This window comes from Loxodonta africana, chromosome 22 (assembly GCF_030014295.1).
Source record: "Loxodonta africana isolate mLoxAfr1 chromosome 22, mLoxAfr1.hap2, whole genome shotgun sequence".
NCBI lineage: Eukaryota > Metazoa > Chordata > Mammalia > Proboscidea > Elephantidae > Loxodonta > Loxodonta africana.
In genome coordinates this window covers 32,261,371-32,288,873 of record NC_087363.1, presented here as the reverse complement: position 1 = coordinate 32,288,873, position 27,503 = coordinate 32,261,371, and the positions used below count along the sequence as shown (strand labels likewise).

The following is a 27,503-nucleotide window of genomic DNA, read 5'->3' as shown; positions in this document are numbered from 1 at the left end:
GGCAACGTTGTACATAAGGATGCCATGAATCGAAGTCAATCCGATGGCGGCTAATAACAATTTGGCAAGTATTCCTGCATGTCTGACACCCCCAGCACAGACCTTGTAACACACACATACACACGCATACACGTGCGCACACACACACACACACACACCACTGGTTTGAGCCCTCCCCTTCTGGCTCTGAGGCATTCCTCCCCTAAGGCCCTCTTAGGGTAGTCAGTTTGGCCCCAACCCACACAGGACAGGAAACAGGTGGAGGACAGAACCTAGATCTCTAGGAGAGACCCGGTGGATCCAGGACATACCCTGGGCCTCAGCTCTGCATTCCCACATTCAGGGGCCTCAAAAAGGGAGAAACCCAATTAGCCCTCTTGTTGGGATCATCCCAAGGGTCCTTGGGGTCAGAGGTCCAGAGAGCCACCTGTGGCTTCATTGTAACAGACTCCTGGGACGTTTCAATCCCTGCTGCCCCCATGCTGCATTCTTGTCATCTTTCCTACTTGGCCTCTTCCAGACCTTGCTTGCCCTCAGTTTTGACCTACCCACCTCCATAAATAATGGGATGGGGGAGCCTTGCTCTCAATATCCAGTGGGAATGTCCTTGGGGATGGCCTAGGCTGTTTTGTTACATGAGAAGGAATTCCGTTGCCCCCAAGAGCTGGTCTGCCTAACCCACTCACTCCCAATACTACAAGTGTTTACCCGCCTCCACCCTACGGCCAAGGAGAGATGGGATTTTTCCCTGGCTCAGGGCCTGTCCGCTGGGGGCCCCATGAGGCCCTGAGCGCCCACAGTTTCACAGCGAGAGCCCGGTCCCTGCCCCGCCCTGCCCCCACCTCTCTTCCCTTGGGGTTGGGATGCCGGTGAGGGGAACCAGAAGAGAGATCAAAAGGTTCTTGGCCCTGACGCGGTCAGAAGAGGGAGGTGGGCACTGGGCCTCCACCTGGGCAGGCACCAGAAGCCTCCTCTTCCATTGAGGTGATGGTGGAGGGAACCAGAAGAGGGAAAGTGAAGGGTCATTTGTCCTGGACACGGAGAGGGGGGCAGTGAACTCCTTGTAGCAGGCAGCGGTTCGTCTCCGAGATGAGGCGCTTGCCCCCTCTGTTCGGCTTCCACGGAGGGCTAGGGGTAAAGGCAGGAGGAACCAGAAGAGGGAAGGTGAAGAGGTACTTGGCTTTGATAGGGACAAGGGGCGGTCCCGGGCCCAGGCTGCACCGCCCCCGCCCTGCCCCGCCCCGCCACCTCCGCGCCTCGGCTGACTCCTCCTGCGCGCTGGCCGCCGGCCGCCCCTGCGGCAGTGCCACTGTCTTCCCCGAGCGGCCGCGCACAGGTGAGAGCAGGGGACCCTGCGCCGAGCCGCCCAGGAGAGAGCCGGGGGCTGCTCGAGCTGAGGGCTGGGAGGGAAGGAAACGGAATCCGGTTCCCGTAGATGGCCGAGGGCGCGAGCCCCAAATCCTCAGGCGGCGGGAGGTGGTCGGTGCCATGCTCCGGATGGGAGGATGGGGCTTCACCCAGCGCTTCTACCGGCCAGAAGATGCGCTGGGCGCTCAGATGCCTGGGACTGTGCGGACGCAGCCCAGAATAGCACCCCACCCCCCGATTTGGGGCGTGCTGGACCCTAGGGGCTCGATGCCCCCTTGCAATTTATTTCCAGGCAGCAGCTAAAGATACCCTCTCCTGGGCCTTTAAAGGGCGACTCCGGGCTCACGAGGTACACAGAAACCTCCCTTTCTGGTGTGCTGGGAGGAAAAGCCTTGTTTCTACGCTGTGAATGTTCAATAACAAGAGAAAGATTTGTTTCAGCCCCGGGTGGTGTGTGGTGTGTAGAGGTGGGGAAATACCTGCTAAAAAAAAAAAAGAGAGAGGATATATATATATATTTTTTCAGTTTGAAGTTTCAGAAACCTTTTCTCCTTCCATTCTTTGCATTTGGGGGGTTGGAGGGGAGACACTAGAATTACGCCCCAGCTTCAGTCTATCTTCAAAGTTGTGGGTTCGGGTCCATCTGGCCTCCGATGAGGTTTTGATGTAGAGAGAGTGGAATGGGTTGGTGTTTTAAAGTTCTGCAAGTTTTTTAAACTTTTAGTCAGAGCCTCAGAGGCCATGGACGAATTGTCATTCTGTGTTCTGTCACCCGCAGCTGGGAGAAAGGATGTTCACTGTGCTGACCCGCCAACCCTGTGAGCAAACAGGTTAGTATCTCTCCACAGGCAGCCGCATGGTTTTGTCAAATCCCATGAGCGCTCCCGCTTCATCCCACAGTCTTTCATCCATGTCCCTTGCAAATGAGTGTTTGGTGAATCCCATCGGTTTGAGACTCAGTTGCTCACCTGGGTTTCGCTACCAGCATTCCTCAAATAAAAGTAATGCTTTTCATCAAAGCCACACAAAACAAGGACTAACATGCTTGTTTCGCTTAAATGGTTTTTCCTGCTTGTACAATCCATTAATTTGGCCCTTGTGGTTTCCCTTACCAAGCTGTGTGTAAGGTTGGCTTTAGAATATTGTTGATTTTGTGATGAATTCTAAGGGACTCAGATCTTTCCTGTATTTCCATCCAAGTGTTGTTGCTGACACATTGTCTATGGCAGCCTTCTTCCCCCTTCCCACATGGGTCAGCATTGTTATCACTTATAAATTAGTAGGGGCAATTTGTAAGGATGCAGTCATGTGTGCCGAATTCACACACACACACACCCCACCCACGCACGCACGCATGCACACACATACGCCGGGCCCCGCCTGCCTCTGGACAAAGGTTCTGCCCTCTCCACTTTCAGGTGAGTACCTTGTAATTACATGTTTGTCTAGCCCTAATGGTAGCGCAGCTCTGAACTGCCTTCCCTAAACGAATGGGGCCTGGTCTGGTCCATTTGCTTTGCAATAACCTTTTCTGCTGGGCAAGGGTTTGCATAAGGTAATCACAGCTTGTAACTTGAAAACTGCTGAAGCACTGAGGTCTTAGGAGACGAGGCGCGTGGCTGTGGTCAGGAGACTGCTTACACACCATTACCATCCTGTGTTCTGTAGTTGGGCCCCTAAATTGAGTATGCTCATCTTCCAAAAGAATATGTTTTTTAGAATAGTGAGGGCAATTTATAAGAATTGTTTTTAAAGGAAATTTTACCTAAGGAGCTGGTTTCCTTTGATTTTCAGGTTTTTCCCAAAACACTTTGGAATTTCACCACATATACTGCAACATCACACATATGGACCAATTTGCTACATTCCTTCAAAAGGACAAGTTTAACTTGGCAGATTAAGCCTCAAATTATCCACTGTGTTTTGTTAGGAGAAAAATCCCGCAAACCTCTGTAAGTGACCCTGACACATGCATTCTTTAAAAGCTGATGCAAAGCGTTGCCTCTGTGGATAACTGGTGCCCAGCTGGTTCATGTATTTTATCTGAACTCACAGAAAAGTGATTTAGGACCCCTTGAGAGGCCCTGAGAGTCAGCTTCACAGTGGCTGATGTTTTGGTCGGACTGGCCCCCTCCAGTTGGTATTACAAATGATGCTTCCATGAGTAATCTTGTGTATAAGTCATTTTACACACATGGGGCTTGTCCTGGGGATCAGTTTCCAGAAGTGGGAACAGCTGGTATGCATATTTACAGTTTTGATAGATATTGACAAATGGTCCTCCATTGATGCAGTATACATCAGTTTATACTCCCACTGACAAGGTAGTGAATTAAGGTGTTAAGTGGCCCTTTTTGACATCAGGAAGTGTCTGGAGCTACATCTATACTGCAGGGAATGAGATGGGGCAGAAAAAGTTGGCTGCTCTGAGCCACTGAGACCCACCGCATGACTTCAGGTGTTGTGATGCGATTAGATACTGGGGCTGAGTATAATCCTACCATGGCAGCCTACATATATGCCTTTGATTTCTTCTAGGGACATGTCTCCTTAAATAATGGAATGGTAAAGTATAGGTTATGGTGATCTAAGTGTAAACGTTCTGGAATAGGGCAGTATCTGCCCATTGCTTTCTGCCAGGATGGAAACGTTCTACAGTTACCCCATCCACTTTCGTAGCCACTAGCCATGTGTGGTTACTGAGCACTTGAAATGTGGCTACTACAACTCAGGAACTGAACTTTTTATTTAATTCTAATTAATTAAAATTTTAGTAGCCAACTGGTGAGGGACATAACTGAGATGCAAGTGTCAGCCTCCCCCTCTCTGAATCCGGTAATCTTTCTGTTATACCAGTGTTTATCATAGTTCAGTCAACTGAGTGCCACCATGAATATTATGGAAGCCCTGGTGGTGTAGTGGTTAAGAGTTCAGCTACTAACCAAAAAGTTGGCAGTTCGAATCCACCGGGTACTCCTTAGAAAGCCTGCGGGGCAGTTCTACTCTGTCCTATAGGATCGCTATGAGTCAGAATTGACTCAATGGCAATGGATTTTTTTTTAATTAATATTTATAGTTCTACCAAGACTATTATTTGATCAATATTTTAATTGAATGCCTTTTTTGTCTTTTAGAAAAATTCTGTGTGATTTATATACAGTGAAACACATAAGTTTTAAGTTGTACCCCTAAATTGAGTGTTCTTATCTTCTAAAAGGCTATATTTTTAAGATAGTAGAGACAATTTATAAGGATTTTTTTTTTTTAAGAGAAATTATAGCTAAGGAGCTGGTTTACTTTGATTTTCAGGTTTTCCCCAAAACATTTTGGAAGGTTTGATGAGTTTTAACAAATATATACACCCAGATACCCCCACACTGCTATTAAGATAAAAAGCAATTCCATCACCCTAGAAAGTGCCTTCGTGTTTCCTCCCAGTCCTCCCCAATAAATCCCTTCCCTAAAACCCCCAGGTAACCACTCTTCTGATTTCTGTCACATACCTGTTTTAGAACTTCACATTAATGGAATCACTTCAGTACAGTACAGTACGTACACTTTTGGGATAATTTCTTCTTAATTAACTGAAGTTATTTTTAAATGGTGACACCATGGGTCGGAATCAACTAGATGGCAACTTTTTTTTTTTTTTTTAATGAAATATTTTATCACCTCCTTTAATGGAAAACCTGTAGTTTCTAATCCACATTAAAAGAAATATTATCATAAATTATCTAAGATACCATCAGTAGTATACATAAGACACTTTGGAGACACCAGAAAAGTACCACACATGCCTGCCTGCAAATACTGTTTTAGTCCACACTTCTGGGGAAGAATAAATGGGTATTGGACCCCAATAGATACTCTGCCTTAAAAGTTTGGGTCTCACTAAAGCCAGGGAAGTGACCTGTGCACACAGCATGGGCACAGTCCACGGATTCTATAGAGAATGCCAATGTCAGGCTCCTATATTCCCCTCATGTGTCTTCATTTTAGGGTTCAAGGCCCTCTCCCGAACTTCAGCCATCATTGCCTTGGTGGTCTTGCTTGTGAGTATTGTGGTGCTTGTGGCTATCACACTTGTCCAGATTCACCAGAAAGAGGTCCTTGCACCAGGACTGAAGGTAAGAGTGAAGGGATTGAACTTTGGAAACAGATAATGGTGATGTTTGCACAACATGGTGAACATAATTAGTGTCACGAAATTGTACATGTAAAAAATGTTAAAATGAATGATACAACCATTTTGGAAAACAATATGGCGCTTCCGTAGAAAGCTGGAAATAGAAATACCATAAAGAAATAGCATAGGATCCAGCAATCCAACTCCTAGGAATATATCCTAGAGAAATATGAATAGGCATATGCATACCCATGTTCATTGCAGTATCGTTCACAATAGCAAAAAGATAGAAACAACCTAGATGCCCGTCAACAGATAAATGGAAAAACAAACTATGGCACATACACACAATGGAATCTGCGAATCATCTCACAACATGGATGAATCTGAAGGGCATTATGCTGCAAGAAGTAAGTTAATCACAAAAGGACAAATATTGTATGAGACTACTACTATAAAAACTCATGAGAAGATTTACACAGAAAAAGAAACAATCTTTGATGGGTACGAAGGAGGGGAGGGGTGGGGATGGAAAAACACTAAATAGATGATAGAGAAGTAGTAACTTTGGTGAAGGATAAGACAGTACACAATACTGGGGAAGACAGCACAACTTGTACAAGCCCAGGTCGTGGAAGCTCCATAGCTACATCCAAATTCCCTGAGGGACTGAATTACTGGGCTGAGAGCTGTGGGGACCACATGCAACACTCTCCCTTCTCGACCTTGGGTTCCCTATTATCAGCTTTCCTGTCCCCTCCCTCCTTCCAGTCCCTGCCCCTGGTCTGGTGTGTCCCCTTAATCTCATTTTGCTTTATGGGCCTGTCCAATCCCTGGCTGAAAGGTGAACCTCAGGAGTGACTTCATTACTGAGCTAAGCGGGCATCTGGGGGCCATAGTCTTAGGGCTTCTCCAGTCTCTGTCAGGCCAGTAAGTCCGTTTTTTTTTTTTTTTTGTGAGTTAGAATTTTGTCCTACATTTTTCTCCAGCTCTATTATGATCCCTGTCAGAGCAGTCAGTGGTGGTAGCCGGGCACCATCTAGTTATAGTGGACTCAGTCTGGTGGAGGCCATGGTAGGTGTGGTCCATTAGTCCTTTGTTCTGATCTTCCCCTTATGTCTTTAGTTTTCATCATTCTCCCTTGCTCCCAACGGGATGAGATGAATGGAATATCTTATGTGGCCGCTCACAAGCTTTTAAGGCTCCAGATGCTACTTGCCAAAGTAGAATATAGAACATATTCTTTATAAACTATATTATGCCAATTGAGCTAGATGTTCCCTGAGAACATGGAAGGTGAAGAGAATCAGTGGGTCTTCAATGACTTTGGGCAGGGGTCAGCAAACCGTTTCTGTAAAGGGCTAGATGGTACATATTTTAGGTTTTGAGAGTCACTTAAAGTCTGTCACACATTCTTTGTTTTTTGTTTTGATTTGTCTTACCCTTTAAAAATGTAAAAACCGGTTTTGGCTTGAGGGCCAAAAAAAACCAAACCCAGTGCTGTCGAGTCGATTCCAACTCATAGGGTCCGGGGAATTGAACCATGTTATCTGAATCTCATTTAGCATGTACACTTGTCCCTAGGGAGTTCTTTCTGTATTCTTCTGCTCTTAGTGACTGTTCAAAGGTTATACTTGAAATAGAATAATTTTAAAATATAAGAAACCAATATTGCCTTGGGTCTGTGGGTGGGTTAGATCTACCATTCTGAGACCACATTTCTAAAGGATTTAATTAAAATTTCCTTTAGATAATGACATTTAGTTCCTTGATGAGACATCTTACTTAAGTATCTCAGTAACCATGAATAACATGAATTAAAAAAAGAAAGGAGGGGGAAAAAAAGCCTTATGTAACTGTCCAATCATGAGAGGAAAACAAATTATCTGGTTGTCCAAAGACATTAGCTGAGGCCTAGAGAAGCTGTTCTCTTAAGCTCCAGGCACTGTCTTCCTCTGTAAACTATATTGCATCAGCACCGTGACCTCCCCTTTGCAAGTAAAGAAAAGGAGGTTCGACCAGTGGATGGCAGAGCCAGAACTGAAACCCAGGCTCTTCTGATCTCAAGGCCAGGGCTCCCTTCATTTCACGCCCCCCTCCCCCCCACCACCTCTCCCTGATCCTGAGCTCTAAATGGAGAACTCAGGCTGAGGCACTGGCCTCTGAGAGGAAGAAAAATATGTCCTCCTCTGTACAGGAGGGAAGCAAGTAGAACCGAGGGCTGATGCAGAAAGGTCTGTTAAACTGGGGAGGTAATATGAGACTAGTACCACCTTTAGATCCTGCTATCTGGGGCCCCTGCCTCAGGCCCACACTTTAGAGCTTCATCTCTCTCCCTGGGACAAGGGAATATGCCCACCAAAGCCCCTTTTAGAATATACTGTAGTACCTGGCATTCAGAAATCCCTGCCCTAATGTTCCCAAGTCCATTTCAGGGGCCTGTGTGGACTTCCTTCTGAGGGAGGACCTTACCACTGGTCTGTGGGGTGGCCAGGGAAGAAGGCAGCTTCTGGCAGGGGGTGTAAACAGCTTAGATGTGAGGTCCGGGCTGTCCACATGTGAGTGCATGAAGCTCCTTACTCTGTAGGTTTGACAGGGATAGGAGAGAATAAGTTTGGGGCAGGGGAAAAGCCTCCATTTATGAGATTTTGCCTCTGCCCCACAAAACATTAGGCATGAGCTGGTTAAGGCAGTTGTCAGATGATGGCTTCCAGTTTTTCTGTGAGGTGAGAGGTAGGTCCTCTGTTCATACTGGAGGAACGTAGAGGAAATCCCTAGAAGGCTAGAAGAGTAAACTGAGTAGATAAAAGTATATCCCGGGGCACTAGAAAGGGCCCATTGAAGGAGGTTCAGTGCTACTGTCTTAGGTTGGGTTCCCCGAAAAGCAGAACCTAAGACAAAGATGTGAGTGTAAGTAGTTTTCCTGGGGGGGGATCCCAGGAAGAATGGGTAGGGAAGTGGGGGAAGTGAGATGGGAGGTAAGACACCAATAGAGGGCCTATTATGTAGCAAGTCACCACTGTGAACAACTAGGACCTAATCCTACTGGGGACCCCAAGAGTCAGTGCAGAATCCACCTCAGAGTTGTCCCCTACCAAAGGACATATAGAACACATGCCTCAGAATTACTCCACGCAAGAGGTATTGATATACCAACTTCCACCAGTCATTGGCTAAGAGTTGTTCCCTGAAGATGTTACTCTAGCACTCCTAGCATACTGTGTTCTCAGGGTAGGGTGAGCTCAGGCCAGGGATGGATTACCCAATAAGCAAGGTATGCACGGGCTTACTTGTGCTTACTTACTAATCTGTAGTGCACAATTTCATATGGGTTTCACCACATCTGATGTGCCACCAGAGAACAAAGGGTAAAAAGAGTGCAGTGGCCTTAAGTAAGAGTTTAGAGGAACCAGAAGACACACCCTTCCCAGGTTAGCACAGTTCAGAGAAAAAAAAATTTAATCACTTCAGAGTCTTGATATTAGGCCCTAGTCACAGCTGTAGGAGACAGGAAGTTGTATAACTTTGGAAGATTGGCTCAGAAGGCCTATTCTCCTTAATTGGGTGGATTACATTTGAGAAAAGACAGATGTTCTGGGAAGAGACCGGTGCACATGCAGTTTTCTCAGGGTGTTGCAAGACCTCTCTCCTTCTATTCGCAGTGTGCACTGGGGGTGGGGTGAAGTTGAATGAATATGAGGACTTTTTAATAGTTTGTGACTTTTTTTATGTTTCCAAAGTCCCATTTTGCCTTTGTGTGTTGCTGACAGTTGGTTACGAGAGACCAGCTCCACGATCGTCATTCTTTCGGACCCTGGAATGTTACTCAAAACCGTCATGAAATGTCATGATATCTGGCTGTTAAACCCAACTCTGGCTTATCTCTGACCTTGGCTTTTTTGAGTTTTAGAGCAGATCTATTAAAACTCAGTCAAGGGTCTAAAATGTCCCCAGTCCCCTTTTCCTTGTGTTACTGGCCTGACTTGCTCCACCAGCTTGAAGAGTAAGCATGATGGCATGGCTTTCATTTTTCACACAGGCCCCCACCTGCTTTATTATCATTAAGCCCAATAGCTTCCTCCTGAGGCTTCTCCCTCCCCACCCTCAGTCTTAATTGTTCAAGAACACTGGAGCTTCTCAGACCTATGTGATCAATATCACATTGCCATTGCCTCTTGTAGTCACATGATGTCACCATTAAAGATGGGTCCTGTGCAGTCTCAGGTTTCAGGGATGCCTTCTGGGCCTGCTGAAGCCACATTAGTTGCATATGTTGGGTGCCAAGGTCACGGGCTATTTTAGTTCACACTCCCATACTTAGTCATCACTCTGAAAAGCGCAACCACTGGGCCAGTTGATGTTGACACCATTCCCTGCTAGCCTCATTGAGCCTTGGTCATCAGCCACATCTACTTGTTGGAGAGCAAGAATTGGATAACTGGTTTCTTCCTTTCCAGAAGGCCCTGGGCTCCTTATTCAAATTGGTCCACCTCTTCCCCAGCCAGATCTGCACACTGCTTAATTAACTAAGGGTTTGCTTTCCAGGGACGTTTTATCTGGACAAAGAAAGTCTACGATACTGTATCAGGCATCTTAATACTAAGCTGTCGCCCAACTAAACTTGGTTTTCTTGGGACTCATTGGAAAGCATGGAGGCTATTAGTGCAGGTTTGGGAGTTAGTTAGCCCCAGGCTTGGTCCCAGGTATGTGACCTTAGGCAATTATTTACTTCCGCGAGCCTCAGTTTCCCCATTTGTCAAGTGGGATAACGATAGTACCTGTTAATGAATATGGTAACACTTATAAAAGCACTTTGTACAGTGCCTGGCATATTGTAAATACTCAGTGAATGTTTATTACTAGTAGTGTTCTTATTATAGTATTAGTGATAGTAATAATCTAAGAGCCTGACCTTATGACCTTTGCTTTTGCTTTTGTTGGACTGTGGGGTTTGGTACTGAAGACTATGTATTTCCTTTTGGTTAACCCACTGAGTGTGTCTTCATATCCACATTCAAGGTGTGTTGTTTTCTGACACTACATTAGACAGAGGATTACTTATTACTTATCATCCAAACATCACCCACCTAGCTGAATTGAGTAGAATTCATTACCCCCTCATTCCTCATCGAGTCATATTGAGTTCCACCGAGCTACACAAATGTGCTCTGAAAATTGGTTAAAGACTGATTATTCTACTTTGAAAATGTCACTGAACAATGGTGGAATAGATCTGTGTGAGTCAGAAGCAGAGTTCAGCCTTAAGACTGGACCTGCTAGCATCAGATCAGGTGCCTAGAGGGTCAGCCCTTCCTCTGGGCCCTTCAGAGCAGAGTCTCTGGTTGCCCCAGACACTGGTGAGAGCCGGATCCCAGCCAGAGTTAAACATGAGAATGGGCAGTGTTCCTTCTTTCCAATCATGGCCCAGCAGCTTTGGGCTTCACATCCAGGAAAGCACACATTCTTTGTGAAGGGTGGGAGGGAAGAAGGTTTAGAGACAGGCAGGTATATTCTGAGTAGTTTTTCGCTTATTCTCTCTCTTCTGGTTTTTTTTTTTTTGGGTCAGTGCCATGCCGGGGTAGTGTTTGGGGGTGATTAGCTCAGTGGAAGGAGGAAGGAAGGAAAACATGTTGATAATAAGGAGGCCCAGGCCTCTTCGGTGCGTGTTTTCCTTCTTGCCTTCAGTTTCGACCTGTGCTTTGATCTCACTGTGAGTGTTGACATGGACATAGCGTGAACAATGCCTCCCCTTGTTCGCCTTGGGGGATGTCATGTCAGGATCCTGGTTAACATCCATCAGACTCAAGGGCCAAGACTAAGAGGCCGTCCAAATTTCAATACCAATGTACACCAGGTGTTTTATCTCAATGTAATGGAGGAGCTGTGATTCAGGGGCTGGAGCAACTTTTTTTTTTAAATTTGGCTTGGTCCCATTTCAAATGAAATATGCATTTGTAATAGTAGAAAGTTGGAAACCTCTGATGCCTAGAATCGAGGAATTAGTTAAATAAACTATTCTACATCTCACACTCACACTGGATGTGATGAATGTATTGAAAATGGTGATATAAATATATTTTACTGGCAGGGAAAGATGTTCATGACATACTGTTAAATGAGAACATTGCAAAAGACTAGGCTCAGGGAGCACTGAGTTCCTGTTAATGATGGTGAAATAACTGGAAAAAGATCCTGGTAATGGTTACACAACATGATGAGTGTCATCTGTGTCGCTGAATTGTACATGTAAAAATGGTTTATTTGGCAGATGTTCGATTATATGTATCTTCACTACAATTTAAAAAAGAGTGCATAGTATCATCCTATGTTGACTTGAAGATACATATCTAAACACATGTGTACGCATGTATGTATATGCACAGAAGGCCATTTGAAAAGATGTATAACAAGGAGTTAAAGTAATAGTGTGATTTGAGGTGTGTTTTTCATTTTCTTTCCTCGTTTTCTATCTCTTGCATTTTTATTTTGTCTATTTAGTTTGACTGGTTTTTCTGTATGTGACAAAAACGAAAACAAACCCATTGCCACTGAGTTGATTCTGACTCACAGCAACCCCGTGGAACAGGGTAGAACTGCCCCATAGCATTTCCAAGGAGCGTCTGGTGGATTTGAACTGCACACTTTTGATTAGCAGCTGAGCTCTTAACCACTGTACCACCAGGGCTCCATAACCTATATCTATTGAACATCCACTAAGTGCCAGGCATATAATCTCCTATTTATTTCTGAAAATAAATTTTCTAAAATTGAGAGAACCCAGAGAGGCGAGGCATCTTTCCTGGCTGCAAAGGTGAGAATGCATCCCAGTTGGCCTGCCTCTAGAATGCACCTTCATTTTCCCTGGTTTAAGCTAACCCAGTGGTGACAGAATTAGGAAAAGGCTACCATCCAAAATACCTCTAGCTACCCTGGGCTGATTCTAGGCACAACCAGATGCTGGGGCTTAGGTCAGCATTGCTGACTCCAGTCCCCACAGGCTGCTAATACATGTTCTTTCCTGATGGAATATGGTCCAGGGCCTGGGCGGGGCCAAACCTTCAGGTGAAGCTCTCTGGTGCCTGCCTCAAGCTGGGCAAGACAGTTCAAGACTCCTAGCCTTTTGTCCTGTGCACAGTCAACACCTTTCTGACTATTTGTTCACATACATTTTACCAAAGTGGGAGCAATATGTCAATATTATTATTTTACTGTTGTAAAAATATGGGTAACACTACATTTGCCAGTTCAACATTTTTCATTTGTACAATTCAGTGACACCAATTACCCAATATTATTTCGTTTTTTTTTTTTCCACCTTAGTACAAATTCTTTAATTCTGAGGGCTGATACAGATATTAAAATGTCTCTCCCTTGTGAGAACTTCCAACTGTAGTTTCCTTTTGATTGTTTAGTCCCAAGCTGACAATCTTGGAAGTTTGACGAAGACTAGAGGATAGCCTGGTGACTTACCATTCATTTCCCTTCTGAGACCCAGGTGGCTCTGTGCCCCACCTCAGGGGTCAGGATGAGGGGGAATCAGGGGACCGATCTTTGTATGCAAGACCCTTGGCATACTAATTCTCAACGATGATTGTATATTGGAAGCTTAAAAAAAAAAATTGATGACTGGGTCTGCTCCCAGATACTCTGATTTAATTGGTCTGAGGTGCACCCTTGGCACTGGGAGTTTTTAAAGCTCCTCAGATGATTGTAAAGCATAGCCAAGGCTGAGAACCATACCCTAGAACACTTGACCTGCCCTACTCCATCCCCTTCCCCCACAGTCCAAGGAAACAAAGTTAGTTTAGAGAAAATCTTTTCCTTTTTTGGCCAGCCCTATCTAAGTGAAGTGATGTAGATTGAACTCCCAAAGGTATTCGGGGTTCCCTGTGGCCAGCTGGGGAAAGGAATCCCCAGAGAGGCCTGGCTACCCAGGCTGCTCTGAGGCCCAGCCCATTTCTGACTCTTCCTTCCCCTTTTTGTTCAGTATGGAATCGTGCTGGATGCTGGATCTTCCAGAACAACCATCTATGTTTATCAGTGGCCAGCAAAGAAGGAGAATAATACCGGAGTGGTCGGTCAAACCTTCAGATGTAATGTGAGAGGTAAGGACAAAGTGTGTCTGGGAGGCCCAACAGGGAGCAAGGTAGAGTCCTAAGGTCTTTCAGAGGCTGGTGAGGTCCTGAGAAGCTGCCTGAAGGCAGGGAATGAGCACTGGACTGAGAGTTGGGAAAAAATGAGATCTTGCGCTAGTGCTGCTTTTCATCATTGAGTGACCTTGGTGCAGACACTTCCCTTCACTGGGCCTCAGTTTTCTCATCTGTAAACATGGGCGGTGGGGAGCGTGTCAAGAACTGTGAAAGGCTGAGATTTTACCCTGCCACAGTTTCATGGATGCTGGGCTGAGATTTTACCCTGCCACAGTTTCATGGATGCTGGTAGAAAACACGAGATTCCTGGGTCAGAAACAAAGGATAGATTATTACTCACAGTACTAGCAAGAGTATCAAGCATTTTTTTGTGCTAGTTCTCTGAGCCCCAGTTCTCACAGGGTGATGTGAATAGACCCAGATAGTACCTGCTTATGCTGTGGGTTGTGTTACAAAAGAGGAACCCTGAGATTAGGTAACCGGAAACATTTATAATTGGCTGTGTGCATGCCTGCCTTTTGTTCTGGAGGAAGACACTACATCTTCCCAGGCTGCTCACTATACAAGAAGTATCCTTGAAAATATAGTCCAGAACAAGGCAGTTAGTGCCTTTTCTCACAAGACATACAGAAAGATGAGGGACCCATGGAGAACTGTCTTCCAGCAGGGGAAAGACTTGGGGGGTGGGGTGGGGGAAGGGCACAACACATAAACAAACAGTAGGCATGGCTGTGTCAATAAATGTTTACGAACAGTACAATTTGAATTTCATATAATTTTCACATATCACAAAATACTACTCTTCTTTCAGTTTTTTTCTCCGACCATTTAAAAATGCATAAACCACCTTGGCTCAGAGGCCATATAAAAATGATAGTGAACAGAATTTGGCTCATGGGCCACTTACCAGTGAAGTAGAATATTATCAGCATGTTTAATGACCCCTCCACGCTACTCTGTGATTGCAACTCCCTGCTCCCCCAAAACATATCCTGAATTTTATGTTAACTCTTTCCTTGTTCTTCTTTATAGTTTTGTTCTTGGCATTACTTAGTTTTTCCTGTTTTTGACAATAGAATCACATATTCTTCTGTAATTTGCTTTGTTTACTAATACTGGATTTTTAAAAATTCATCTATGTTGATATGAGCAGCTGTAACGCATTCATTTTTCATTGCAAATAATGGATATTTGTATTTCCCTGGTTACTAATAAGGCTGAGGATCCTTTCACATGTTTATAGCCATTTCTGTTTCCTATGAAATGCCTTTTCCTGTCTTTTGCTCTTTTTTTCTACTGGATTGCCAGACTTTTCTTATTGATTCATTGGAATTCTTTATATGTTCTGAACGTGAATACTTTGCTAATATTATTACTATATTATTGTTAATATCACAGCTTATGATTTGTATTTTTAGTCTCTTCATGATGCCTTTTGATGAATAGAAGCTCTTAATTTTTATGTAGGTGCAATGATAAGTCTTCTTTATGGTTTGCTCTTTTGCATGTTTCATTTAAGAAATCCTTCCCTATCTGAGATCACAAAGATATTCTTCTATCAAAAGTTTTATAATTTTGCTTTTTACAATTAAGTCTTTAATCTACATAATCAAGGCCAGTTAGTGAGTGTGCGTATGTGTATGCCTTTTTTTGAAGCCACCCTCTTTAAAGCATTATGGTCTTTTAAGTTGGTCTGGAGCCAACTTAACATGTGTTCCAAATGAGTTGCATGTATTCCCTCTTTCCACAGTGCAACTGGTCATTATCTGGAGCAGTGAGAGACTCTAGACCAATTCTCCTAGCCCAAGTAGCCTCCTTCATTTCGTTCAGTGAACTGCACAAATATAATTTCTTGGAGGTCATGGTATTAAAAAAGTTGGGATGCAGAGTTAGCCTTTCCCACAGGAAGAACAAGAGTCTTTGGATAACCAGGCAAATTCTGATCAACTTCCCTCCCAGGGAGGATGGCCAGAAGTGTCCCTACCCTGATGCACAGGTGCTGCAGCTTGGGTTCTCCAGAAACAGATGTTGAGACAGAGTTTGGAATGCAAGGTAGTTATTAGGGTTCCACAATTGTGGAAGGAAGGAGATAGAGGACTGGGAAGAAGTAAACTGCAGTGCAGGCCTGACGAAGTTTCAGCCTCTTAGAGTTATCCTGCATTAGATTGGAATGAATGGCCTGAAGTGCCTGGACTGTGATATCCTTGTCACCATCAATCACTGGATGTTTGCCACTCTGGGAAGAGCAAGACCTTGAGCCAGGCAGCTCTCTGCAGCTGCGGCAAAACCTGAAGGAGCTGACAGCTGGGACAGTAAGTCTCAATTCCAAGGAGCATCTGCATGGCGCATCTTCAGTTTCACCACAACAGGGGCTTGGATGTTTTCTGAGTAGTGCTTGTATAGTTACCCACAAGACACAGGTAGCAGTAGCCTTGCTCTGACCTCATCCAGAGATCTTAACTCTGTTCTCCTAACTTCTGAGCCACTTCCTCACCTCCAAGCGTGAAAAAGGCAGTGGGATGCTCCTTTAGAAAAGAGAAACCAAGAAAAGAGGATTGTGTAGGATAGTGATTAAGACTTCTCTGCCCCACTATGTGAGTTCTAGAAAGTTATTCAACCCCTCTGAGTCTTGACCTCCTCATCTCTAAAATAGGAATAAAAATGATAATAATCCCTACTCCACGGGAATGACATAGTTTACATAAAGCAGATAGAAACGCCTGGCATACAGTAAGTGCTCAGTAAGTCTTAGCTACTATTATTCATGGGGTACCACACTTTAGAGCTCCTAGTGGATCTTCTTGCCAAACAGGTTACTCTCACCCAGAGTTATAAAATCTCTATTTTTAGACCTGGAAGAGTAATTCAGCCAGTCAGTGCTGGTGGACCTATCACCGTAGGAAGAGGTGGGGCTTTGGTGGAGTGGGATCACAGGCAGTCCCTCGGGGAAAGGGGCCTTTGGCCCACCCTGGATGGCATATGTGATTTAGGTGAGGGGCAGGGTCATGGAGCCCACACCACATCCATAAATGGATCCTCCCTTCTTTGATCACAGTTGCCTCAGGCATCCAAATATACTCTGAGTGACCAGGAGACCTCAAACTGAAGCTTAAATTAGAGAGTTTGAAGTTCGGCAAGTGTCACCCCTCAATGACATGTGGCTTCTCCAAGGATCATTTGGGTTTCTGGCTTCTCAGTTGCAAATTTCCCCAGGACTCCCCATCATTGGCCAGTCTGAGGGATTGGTGAACACCAGCTCGCCCCGCAGTTGTCCTGGAAGCCTAGCCCCTCAGAGATTCCTTCCTCTGGGGGTCCCTGGTGGGTGTCAGTCCTCAGTTGCTGCTGTTTTCCATGAATCATTGGGTGCTGCCTTTGCTGCAGGTACCTGTGTTGGTGCCTTTAGCTCTGGCTGCTTGTTGCAAAGCCAAGCCTAGGAGGGAACTGGTTCCCTGCATGCCCCTCATCTCTTCTGCAGTACCCATGCTTGCTGTTGCCTTCTCCGACAAGAGACACTCAAGATGCTTTTCCTTTACACTAGTGGTTTCAAATTCTCTAAACTCCATTGGAGCCTACGTTTAACTATTTCCTCCATTGAGATGATTCAAAACCAGGCCACCATAGTGGGTAAAGCACCTTTTGCCAATAGTCAACCAGAGCCCAAGGTGAGGCACATGCCTTTTGCTTCTGTTCCAGCTCTCCCTCCTCCCCTCAGATAGGAACAGTAATTTCAACTCTCTTTGTTTGGGGTTGTGAATCCCAGTATCCTATGAGCCTGTGAGCCCCATCTTCTTTTTCCCTCCAAGGACCTTACGCAGATAGGCCCTCTGGTGACACACTCAGACACCCCAGGCTCCACCATCCTATTTAGTTCTTCACCAGCCCTTATCCAGGCATCAGCTCTAGCAGAATGTATTTTGTTTGCCCCAGATTGTACTATACAACCGTCTTACTAAAGAGCTGTATGCTGGTTTGAAAATTTAATTTATTTATTCACTCATTTATTTAATAAATATTTGTGGGATGCCTGATATTTGCTAGAAACTATTCTTGGCACTGGGAGTTCACAAATAAGCAAAATATACAAAGTCTCTGCCCTTATGGAACTTACATTCTAATAAAGATACTTAAAACCCAGTGCAGCCAATCGATTCCAACTCATGGCGACCGGCCCTATGTGTGTCAGAGTAGAACTGTGCTCCACAGGGTTTTCAGTGACTGATTTTTCAGAAGTAGATTGCCAGGCACTTCTGGGTGGATTCGAACCATCAACTTTTCAATTAGTAGCTCAGCACTTAACCATTTGTACCACCCAGGAATTCCAATGAAGAAGATAGATAGACAATAAATAAATGGGTATATAATATGTCAGGGAGAAGCAGTGTGAAGACAAAATCAAGCAGGGTAGGGGGATAGAGAGTTCTCATGCTATTTTAGAAAGGACAAAGAAGGTGATAGTTAAGCAGAGACTTAAGTGACAGGAGGCAGTGAGCCATGCAAATGTCTAGGGGAAGAGCACAGACCAGGATGGAAGCTGCTCAGCACTCTCTAGGAAAAGCAAAGGGGCTGGTGTGGCTGCAGCAAAACGAACAAAGGGAAGAAAGGTGAGAAACAAAGCCAACGCCATAGCCAAGGCCAGCTCTTAAACAGCCTTGAGAGTGTAGTAAGGGGTTTGATTTTGACTCAAATGAATTTTCTGCAAAGTATGTTGGGAGCCATTAGAAAATTCTGAGCCAGGAAGTGATGTGATATGACTTATGATTTTAACAGATCATTCTGTTGATGGAGAGCACATAGTCTGGGGATGACCAGTAAGGGCTCATAGAGCAGAGGAGTAAGAGATGACATGGTAGTGGTTTGGCCTAGGCCACTGCTTCTCAACCTGGGGCAATTTGTCTGTCACTAACGCTACTGACATCTAGCAGGTAGAGGCCAGGGATGCTGCTAAACATTGTGCAATACACAAGACAGCCCCCACAACAAAAAAAATGATCAGGTCCAAAATGTCAATAATTGTGAGGTTGAGAAACCCTGATCTAGCGTGGTTCTGGTGAAGAGGGTGAGAAGTGCACATATTTCAGAGGTATTTTGAAGACACCTGTCCAGTCTTTTGAAGGTTTGGAGATGAGTTATCAAGGTTGATGGTACCAAGATTTTTGGTCTGAGCAACTGTAGGAATGATGGTATCATTTACTAAGAAGAGAAGGTTGTGGGCAGAGCAGGGATTAAAGAATCTGGCTTTGGACATGTTGTTTGAAATGCCTATGAAACGTTTAAGTCAGTGGTCCACAAATTTTTTCTGTAAAGAGATAAATGATAAATATTTCAGACTTTGCAGGCCATGTGATCTCTGTCATGAATACTCAACTCTGCCACTTTAGTACAAAAGCAGCCATAGACAGTATGTAGACAAACGAGCATGGCTGTGTTTCAACAAAATTTTATTTATGGATGCTGACACTTGAATTTCATATAATTTTCACATGTCGTGAAATACTATTCTTCCTTTGAATTTTTCAACCATTTGAAAACAGAAAAACCAGTCTTTGCTCACAGACCATACAAACACACCTGGTGGGTCAAGCAGTTTGCTCACTCCTGGCCTAAGGTGGAGATGTGGAATTGTCAGATAGGCAAGCCTGGACTACAGGGGAAAGGGTCTAGAGAGATAAAGCTGAGGGGCATTAGAATATGGGTGATGTTTACAGCTTTGATGGTGGATAAGCTCACCTAGGGATGAGTAGGTACTAAGGAGAAGCACTCCGAGGACTTAGCCTTGGACATGCCAATCTTTAGAGGTTGAGGAGAAGAGGAGGGTTCAGTAAAGGAACTTGGAAGGATTGGTGGCCAATAAGGGAAGAGGAACAGCAGAAGTCAAATCAAGAAAGTGTTTGAAGGGAAGGGAAGTAAGCCCTTAGGTAAAAGGCTGGCGGGGACATTTATAACCCAGGAAGACAGACATGATATACCCCCAGTATGTCAACATGACAGAAGAACCTAGCACACCTAGGAAGTGCTCTTGCAAAAAATCAAATTTGAATCTGATCAGGTCTGTAGAAGTAACTCCCAGTTTACAGGAACTGTAAGGGATAGTGGAACATGTTAAATGACACCTTGAGAATCTTATCAGCAAAATCCAGAATGAGGAAAAATCTCCAGGGCAAGTGATCTGGTCTCTTGGCAAGAAAAAAAAGTGTTGCGGGGGGGAGAGGGCAGGAAAATTGTTAGAGATTAAAAGAGTCTTATGGCACAAAAAAAAAAAAAAATTTTTTATGGGACAGATCAGCCACATGCAACGTGCAGACTTTGGTTCCCGATCCAAATTAAAGAAAAAAATAAATTATGAGTCATTCTGGAAAATTTGAACACTGACTGGCTATTTGATAATATTAAGGATTGTTTTCTAGGTGTGATAAGATGTTATGGTTATGTGTTTTAAAAGAGCCCTTATCTCTTACAGGCACATACTGATGTTTTTTCAGTGGGGAGAGGGAAAAAGAGAGGATACGGATGAAAATAAAGATGGCAATATACTGATAGGGGTCCCTGGGTGGTGCAAACAGTTAACATACTTGGCTGCTAACCAAAAGTTTAGAGGTTCAAGTCCACCCAGAGGTACCTTGGAAGAAAGGCCTGGAGATCTACCTTCCAAAATATCAGCCATTGAAAACCCTATAGAGCATAGTTCTACTCTGACACATATGGGGTCGTCATGAGTTGACCTGATGGCAGCTGGCCTTTTATATATCGATAATTGTAGATGCTGGATGATCGGTATATATGAATTCATTTTACTAGTTTCACAGAAGCACTGAGTTATGACATTCGGCAGGTTGTTGTTTTGTTGATGTTATTTTATTGAAAAAATAAAGGACAAGAAAAACCTGCTAAATAATCTGTTACATGAAAATGTGCCTGATTTGTATAAGAATTTAGTAATCCCCCATGTTATGCTATTGAGAGGACTGTATGTCTTTTTTTTAAATAACTTTTTAATTACAAAATAATGTAATATACACAAGTAAGATGGAGGTAAAATAATCCAGACTTCATCCTCCAACCAAAAACCCGTTGCCATTGGGTTGATTCCGACAGAGTAAAACTGCCCCGTAGGGTTTCCAAGGCTGTAATCACCGTGGTTGGTTTGAACTGCCAACCTTTCGGTTAGCAGCCAAGTGCTTAACCACTGCGCCACTAGGGCTCCTTTTCTAACCCTTCCGGGGGGGGGAGAAAATTACTGTTAACATTTTATGTATATTTTGTACATTAAAAATTATATATATATATTTTTTAATCGGAATTATTATTAGAGCTTTTTACCAGCTCCTTCAATTCTGAATTCCTGAGCCAAGCTGTCAGCTCATCAAGCCCACGGTGGGAGGCCATTTCCAAAAGGGAAGGCAACAGTAGGCTTTGTGGTCAGCCAGGGTTGGGAAAGCCTCCCCTTGCTTCTCCAGCACTGTCACTGAAATCTGCATGTCTGTGCATTACGGTGGACACACCCAAGCAAAACTTGTAATTAGAGTTCTTAGTTTTTTTAATGGTATGTGGTGGTTGAAAGATGGGATGGGAAAGGTCGAGAAAAGGTAGTGGAAGAAGTGGTTGTATCAATTCCAGACAGGCCAAGAAAGTTTCCAGAGGGGTTATTTTCCCTCCATCCTCTTTGTCTGTCTTGCACTTTTCCTTTCATAAGCTGGGACTGGTAGAATAAATTATGTTACATTCAATGCAGCTGTAAAAATGAATGAACAATATCTCTATACTTCTGTGGAATGCATTTTCTTAAGTGCAAAATACAAAGTGGAGAACGTGTCTATAGTAACATAACATTTATCTAAATGAGGAGGGAGGGAGCAAATGCATACATACAAAAAATAAAATAAATTTATTTTATTTATATACAGATGTATATATTTACTTATGTTTATATATAAAACAATGGGTAGGTAAATTTTAAAAAAATGAACTACTTTTAGGAGGAGGAGACAGGGGCAGAAGCTAGATATTTCTGAACATACCTAGTTTTGAAGATTTTATAAGATAAAACAAAACAAAACAAAAAAGGCTTACAATGAGCACCCTAGCTTCAAGATTTTAGATGCTAAATACCATTTCTCAATAAAAGGAATCAAGGATCCTCGGAGAAACGGCAGATTACAGATCTAAAAAAAGGGCAGGAGATATACAAGGTGGTCTAATACATCCTGTCACATTAGAAAGCAAAGAAGCTCTCAAAGCCTTCTGGGATCATGTCAAAAGAATTCAGAGGCCAAATCAAAAAGGGCCCCACTGACTAAAGATGGGACCATTTGAGCATCAATAAGAATAAAACTGCACATTACGGGGAGAGTAATTGGGAGTATGTAGCAAGGTGTATATAAGCTTTTGTGTGAGAGACTGACTTGATTTGTAAATTTTCACTTAAAGCACAATAACAATTATTAAAAAAAAAAGAATAAAACTGCAATGGGTTGAAACATATCAAATGTATCTTTAAATTCGTATGTTCAAAAGATTTTGTTTAGAGATCAAAAAAAAAAAACTCTCTTAATTGGTTAAATTAGGAGAACGAGTGATGCAAGTTATATTTTTTAAACCGATAAATAAAGGGAAAGAATCAAGGCTTATCCTGCCTTTCCTGTACAAAGTGTACCTTGGGATAACCAAGTAGTTAATGCTGAGGAAGTTTTCTCTTATAAAAGTATTTTAGATAATAAATGAAGAAAGAAGGACGAAATTGAAATATTACCATTTTACAACCCCTAATGGTTTTTTTTTTTTATTTTTTAATGGAACAATTGGGGCCCTAGTGGCACGATGGTTAAGTGCTTGGCTGCTAAGAAAAGGCCAGCAATTCAGATCTACCAGCCACTCCTTGGAAACCCTATGGGGCAATTCTACTCTGCCCTATAGGGTCTCTATGAGTCAGAATCGACTTGACGACAACGGGTTTAGTTTTTCGGGGGGAATGGAATAATGGATCTAAACAGTGATCACCATGACTGCTAACATCACAAAAAAGAGTGACAACCAGACATTATGTGCTCCTATTGAAAGTGTACACTAACCCCTATAAATTACTCTTGCCCACAAAAAATCCAAATTTGAATCTCAGTTACCAATTTAGAGAAAATACTGGGGACTAAGTAGCATGTTAAATGAACCATGGAGATGCAATCAGCAAATTCTAGACTGTGGGAAACTCTACAAGACAAATAAAATGGGAAGGAGTTTTTTTTTTAAAATTACAAAGGAAAAAATAGGGAGGACAGAACATGTAGATTAGAAGAGACTTAAGAGACATATCAACCAATTGCAATGTATGGCACTTATTTGGATCCTGATTCAAACAAGCTAGGGAGAAAGACAGAAAATATGAAGTGTGAACCTTAACTATGTATATATATATAATGATATTAAAGAACTAGTTTTAATTACTATTGGTGTAATAATGAGATTATGATTATGCTTTCTTAAAAGAATTCTTGTCTTTTCGGGATGCATACTGAAACATTTATGGACTGAAATGATGCGGTGCTTGCAACTTGCTTTGTGCGAAGGCAGTGGGAGGAAGTACAGATGAAGCAAGCGTTGATCACTGTTGGGGCCAGGAGATGGAGGCATGGGGGTTCGTTATACAGTTCTCCCTATTTTTATTTGAATTTGAGATTTCTGTAATAAAAAACTTTTGTTGTTATTTTTAAAAAGTAGGCTTTGGCTTAGGTTTTTTGTTTGGTTGGTTTTTGTGTTTTTTTCACCTTCGTTATTCCTTCCTTCCAGAATTTGGGAGTGGCCTGACCAGTGGGACTGCATGGAACTTAGTTCATTCACCTGTTTTCCCCTACCAAAACCCATACATTTTCAAAACCAATTTGTTTTTCATTTAACAGTTGTATGACTTGACGGCAATGGAATTTGGTTAGGATTACTATTGTTGGTTCCTGAGAATGCTGAAGAGTACTGACTGCTTGCTTGCTCTTCAGGTTCTGGAATCTCCAGCTATGGGAATAACCCCCAAGATGTCTCCAAAGCCTTTGAGGATTGCATGCAGAAAGTCAAGGAGCAGATTCCAGCCCACCTCCATGGATCCACCCGCATTTACCTGGGAGCCACGGCTGGGATGCGCTTGCTGAGGTAAGGGTGAGAGTGGTCCTAAGGAACCCACTTGACGAAAATAGCCAAGAATGTGCTGAACCTTGCCAAGAATGTAGCACTATTTGTAGGAGCAAATCTGAAAGAAAACCATATTCTGCCATAAATTTAGGCTTTAAAGATTGGGAAACTTTCAGTCCTTATTTTAATAGAAACAGTTCTAAAATTGATTCCCTTTCCCTGGATGATTTTACTGAGAACTCTGAATAAAACAGAAATAACATGAAATCTGTTCATGGAGTAAGCCTCTAGTTCTCTAGGAAAGTGTTGGTGTTTTGACACCTATGAGCAACCAACTCCACTCAGTACAACCCTTGGCCATGTACAAGTGTCACTGAAACCTGTTTTATAATAATGAAATGTTTGCACCTAAAATCATTCAAGATCTTTGGCATTATTATGAAGCAAACATCTCATTTCATTCAATCAAATGGTTCCTTCTAAATTTGCAGCCATGACTTTCATCCAAATCACACTGTTTCTGGACGCCCTTTCTCTTCATTTCATTTTCCCCATTACAGTGTTTCCTTGACCTTGAAATAAAAGAAAAATAGCTCAGAAAAGAAACAGCAAACTTAGACCTATTCAGGGTAGAGGCTGCTCCAAGCTTTTGGAAATAAGGATTTATCGCTAGAAGAAGACACTCATTCAGCCTCAAAGCCACTTTGTCTATGACTCAGGTAATGTAGAATTAGATATGTGAGGATATGAAAAAATATATAACGAAACAAACAGCTACTTCGTCCCTGATCACATTGGAAAAGAAACCATGAAGCACTCCTTCAGTTGGACTGGACCTTTTCCTTGGAATTTTCAAACATCCCTGTGTCTGTTCTTATGTCCTGGTTGACCAAGTAGCATGTGGAAGGTAGTCAGATTTCTTTGCTTCCAGACAAGAGCAGTGTATTTCAAAATTACTGAGTTTACCTGAAATAGAAATGACCTAGAAATTCTTTCTTTCTGCTATTTCTTTCTCATGCAAAAAGTTCTAAAGAACCTAACTTTTTCTTAGTTGTTCCTCCCAGTCCTCTTGGTGGGAAATAAAAGGCTCTCCAATTTATAGCTCATGACAAAAGCCATAGAGGAGAAAACTCACCACTTGGGGAGAATAGTGGATGTCCCATTTGAATAAACTAAATATTAACTCCCTCTCCTAAAACTTTTCTGTTGGTGATCCTTTTTTCTAAGGAACATTTTGATCACCAGAAAAGTGCAAGATAGAAAAACAATTAATGAGAATCGATTGGGATGGGAACTGATAAAAACTGGGAATATCTGAATTATTTTCTAATCAGGGATAGTTTGCTACTGAATTGCAAAGGACTTCTGCTTGTAGCATTGCTCTTTCTTCATCTTGAGCCAAAATGAGCCAGCGCCTGTGGCTTTCTTAATCCACTGATGAAAAGGAAAATAATGCCCCAAGTGAGCTTTCTTCTTGAGGGTAAAATGACAGCAGATGAATGATATTAATAACACTATGTCATGGGTGACATAATAATGCTATGTTGTCATTCCTCCATGGATCAGCCCATTGATGGTTTTTCCATCCAGTGATGGCCATTTATCCTAAAGAAGATATTCTATTATGATGAAGCCTTCTCAAAGAACAAAGCAGGGACAGCTAAATACTCAACCCACTTCCTTTCTACTTCCTTCTAAGTTGCCTTTCCTTCCGCCCTGCCGAGGGCTCCTTTATATGGTGCCCCCAAGTGATTACTTCTGCTACTCCTTTGCCTTCACCAATCTCCTTTCCTCTGCTGATCTGAGACAGAGCGATAGTGGTTAAGTGAGAGGCTCTTTTGATTAGCTGGTTGCTATCAAGTGGGACAGGAACTTGTAGGGGTGGAGTGAACAAATGGTATTTTTACTGGAAGCTAATTCCCTTCTTGGCAGTTTGACAGGGAACAAGTGCACCCCGTCCTCACCATTGCCCCTGGAGGCTTCCACTTGCAAAGGGGATTGCTGTATATTGCACACATCTGGAAAATCATTCCTACCAGCCGGGGGTGGGGAGGTTTGCCTTCTCATCGGAGTGAGACTGTTTGAAGACTGTGTTGTCTGGGCACTCAGCCTCTTGTGTTCTGTGCCTTGCGTAGGTCGCAAAATGAAACAGCATCTAATGAAGTCCTTGCAAGCATCCAAAACTACTTCAAGTCCCAGCCCTTTGATTTTAGGGGTGCTCAAATCATTTCTGGGCAAGAGGAAGGGGTGTATGGATGGATTACAGCCAACTATTTAATGGGAAATTTCCTGGAGGTGTGTGGAAACAAATGCATGGTTTTTCATCTTGCTGTTTATCCTGTCCCCTGTGGGTGGAAACCCTGGTGGCATAGTGGTTAAGTGCTATGGTTGTTAACCAAAAGGTTGGCAGTTCAAATCCACCAGGCCCTCCTTGGAAACCCTGTGGGGCAGTTCTACTCTGTCCTGTAGGGTCGCTAAGAGTCAGAATTGGCTCGACGGCAATGGGTGATGATGATGATGACCTGTGGGTGGTAGCTTAAGCCGAGGTACATGCCTACAGGGACATTTGTCTTGTGTTACCACCATCATATAACGCATTAGGGCAGCACCTTTGAGCCAATAGCTAAGAAAAGATATTATGTATCACTGTGGATAACTGGGGCAAAAACTTGGATCCTGAACAGGACTGGATGGAAGGGAGAAGGGGAACATTATGACTTTACTAGATTTTAAGAAATTGGGGAGGAAATTTCAATCTCACACTGGGCTGTGGGTCTTTTGAAGGGAGCAGTAGAATGATCTTTCAGAGAGGCTCCCTGGCCTTCTAGAATTTACCAAGTCCTTAGGCAGTCTGTTTCCCAACTCATTCTGCCTACCTAGGTCTCCTTACACTCTACTCCCTACACTCCTTGCACCTTTGGTGTCAGGAAAGTCAACTCCAAAAGACAGCTAACACATTACCAAGGACTCAGATTGAAAGCACCAAGACCATACCCAGCCTAAGACCTGTTTTGTTCCTCCTCAAATGTACTTAAAAATTTTTAAATTAATTGTCAGCAATTAATATATGGGAAATTTCACATAGATATCCACATTTCTAGCTTTTCCTGACTTTCCTCCAAAAAAATGGAAGAACCAGTCACATTGGACTCACATTCCTGCACAGTTAACAATCAACTAGAGCAGAGTGCACCTCATGCATGCCCCCGTTTGCCCTAGTCCCTACCACGCCCTATTGTTCACACCGAATCTACTTCACTCATTTGTTACTCCTTTACATTGCCTGCCCAGTCCCTGTAAACATTGAATTCACCGCTCCTGAGACAGAAGAAGGGACTTGGCCCTGAATGCTACACATGCCATACTTCATAGCAATAGGTCTTGGGTGGAGAATTCTGCGCAAGCGGAGATGGTGCCTTTGGCCTTTTTTCTCGCTTCTTTTTCCCACTGTGCAGAAAAACCTGTGGCATATGTGGGTGCATCCGCATGGAGTGGAGACTACAGGAGCCCTGGATTTAGGTGGAGCCTCCACCCAAATATCTTTTGCTGTGGAAGAAAAGGCAGGGCTGAACACCAGCAGCATCATGCAGGTGTCCCTCTATGGCTACGTGTACACCCTGTATACACACAGCTTCCAGTGCTATGGACGGAATGAGGCTGAGAAGAAGTTTCTGGCAGTGCTTCTTCAGGTACTTGGGCCTGGTTGGGGGGGGTGGTACCATGTGTTCCTTTGGGAATCTGAGGTGAGG

General features: G+C 43.4%; 1 protein-coding gene across 2 annotated transcripts in view; it reads left to right on the top strand.

Annotated features, from left to right (window-relative positions):
- The first annotated feature begins 1,266 nt into the window (after positions 1-1,266).
- Positions 1,267-27,503, top strand: part of ENTPD3 (ectonucleoside triphosphate diphosphohydrolase 3) — a 38,310-nt gene continuing 12,073 nt past the window's right edge. The window contains exons 1-8 of one of the 2 annotated variants that reach the window (XM_064274774.1): positions 1,304-1,336; positions 1,661-1,717; positions 2,147-2,198; positions 5,368-5,495; positions 13,482-13,599; positions 23,625-23,775; positions 25,890-26,049; positions 27,210-27,443. In XM_064274774.1, coding sequence (XP_064130844.1) covers positions 2,159-2,198; positions 5,368-5,495; positions 13,482-13,599; positions 23,625-23,775; positions 25,890-26,049; positions 27,210-27,443 — 831 coding nt within the window. In that variant the 5' untranslated portion in view covers positions 1,304-1,336; positions 1,661-1,717; positions 2,147-2,158. Of the gene's footprint in view, positions 1,337-1,660; positions 1,718-2,146; positions 2,199-5,367; positions 5,496-13,481; positions 13,600-23,624; positions 23,776-25,889; positions 26,050-27,209; positions 27,444-27,503 lie in introns of both variants that reach the window. The other variant, XM_064274773.1, reaches the window with a different exon arrangement.